Below are 743 nucleotides of genomic sequence, written 5' to 3' on the forward strand. Positions count from 1 at the left end.
GACCCTTCGGCTTCACCAAAAAGATGACGCCCGAGCGCAAGGAGAAGGCGCTGCTCGCCGAGCTCAACAACGGCCGCCTCGCGATGATCGGTCTCTTCGGCCTCATCTCCGCCTCAAAGGGCCTGATTGTGCCCGGCCTCGACACGCTCGGCATCGCGCCGTACGCGGGCGAGGTGATGGCGCCCTTCACGGCCGGCGACACGGCACTGCCCTTCGTCGCGGACATGGCTGCCAAGATTGGCACCTACGGCTACTGAGCGCGGCAAAAGCTCTCTCTGAAACGAGGGGTGGATGCGGATACAGAACACACGTACCACTCTGGCGGAATCTTACGTGGAGTGTGGCTGTGGGTGTGTCCCGCCCCCGCCCTCTGTGTACCCTGTGATGATGATGATAGGAAGGCCCGGGGGCGATCCTGTAAGGAGCCTTGGTAGCACTTGGAGCACTTGGAGTGCAGTTATCAACCCCTCACATCCAGGGCCGGGGAGCTAAGAAGCTTACACCCAGCGGGTCGGGTGATTGGCATCGGGTTGCGGGCAAGAGAGCCCTAGCCCTGGGGGTGCGCGTTCGCAGGGAAGGGGCCTTAAAGTAAAAGGGGGGGGGGTCGAAAATACCACGTTCGGATCGCTCCTCATCGCAAACCCCGTCAGCAGTCCTCCTCCGGGAATGTACGTAAGATAAGTGCGTACACTGGAAATCTTTTATCTCGAAAGAAAAGAAAGAAACAAAACAGACAACCCGAT

The 743-nt window shown here is 59.6% G+C and overlaps 1 protein-coding gene across 1 annotated transcript; it reads left to right on the forward strand.

Moving 5' to 3' along the window:
• Positions 1–23: 23 nt before the first annotated feature.
• EMIHUDRAFT_216564 (hypothetical protein) lies at positions 24–421 on the forward strand (the record flags this gene model as incomplete). The annotated part of the gene is made up of 2 exons (XM_005761592.1): positions 24–173; positions 398–421. 2 exons carry the CDS (start codon positions 24–26, stop codon positions 419–421), a joined length of 174 nt encoding a protein of 57 aa, XP_005761649.1.
• Between the last annotated feature and the right edge of the window lie 322 nt (positions 422–743).

The sequence above is a fragment of the Emiliania huxleyi genome, assembly GCF_000372725.1.
Source record: "Emiliania huxleyi CCMP1516 unplaced genomic scaffold EMIHUscaffold_70, whole genome shotgun sequence".
NCBI lineage: Eukaryota > Haptophyta > Isochrysidales > Noelaerhabdaceae > Emiliania > Emiliania huxleyi.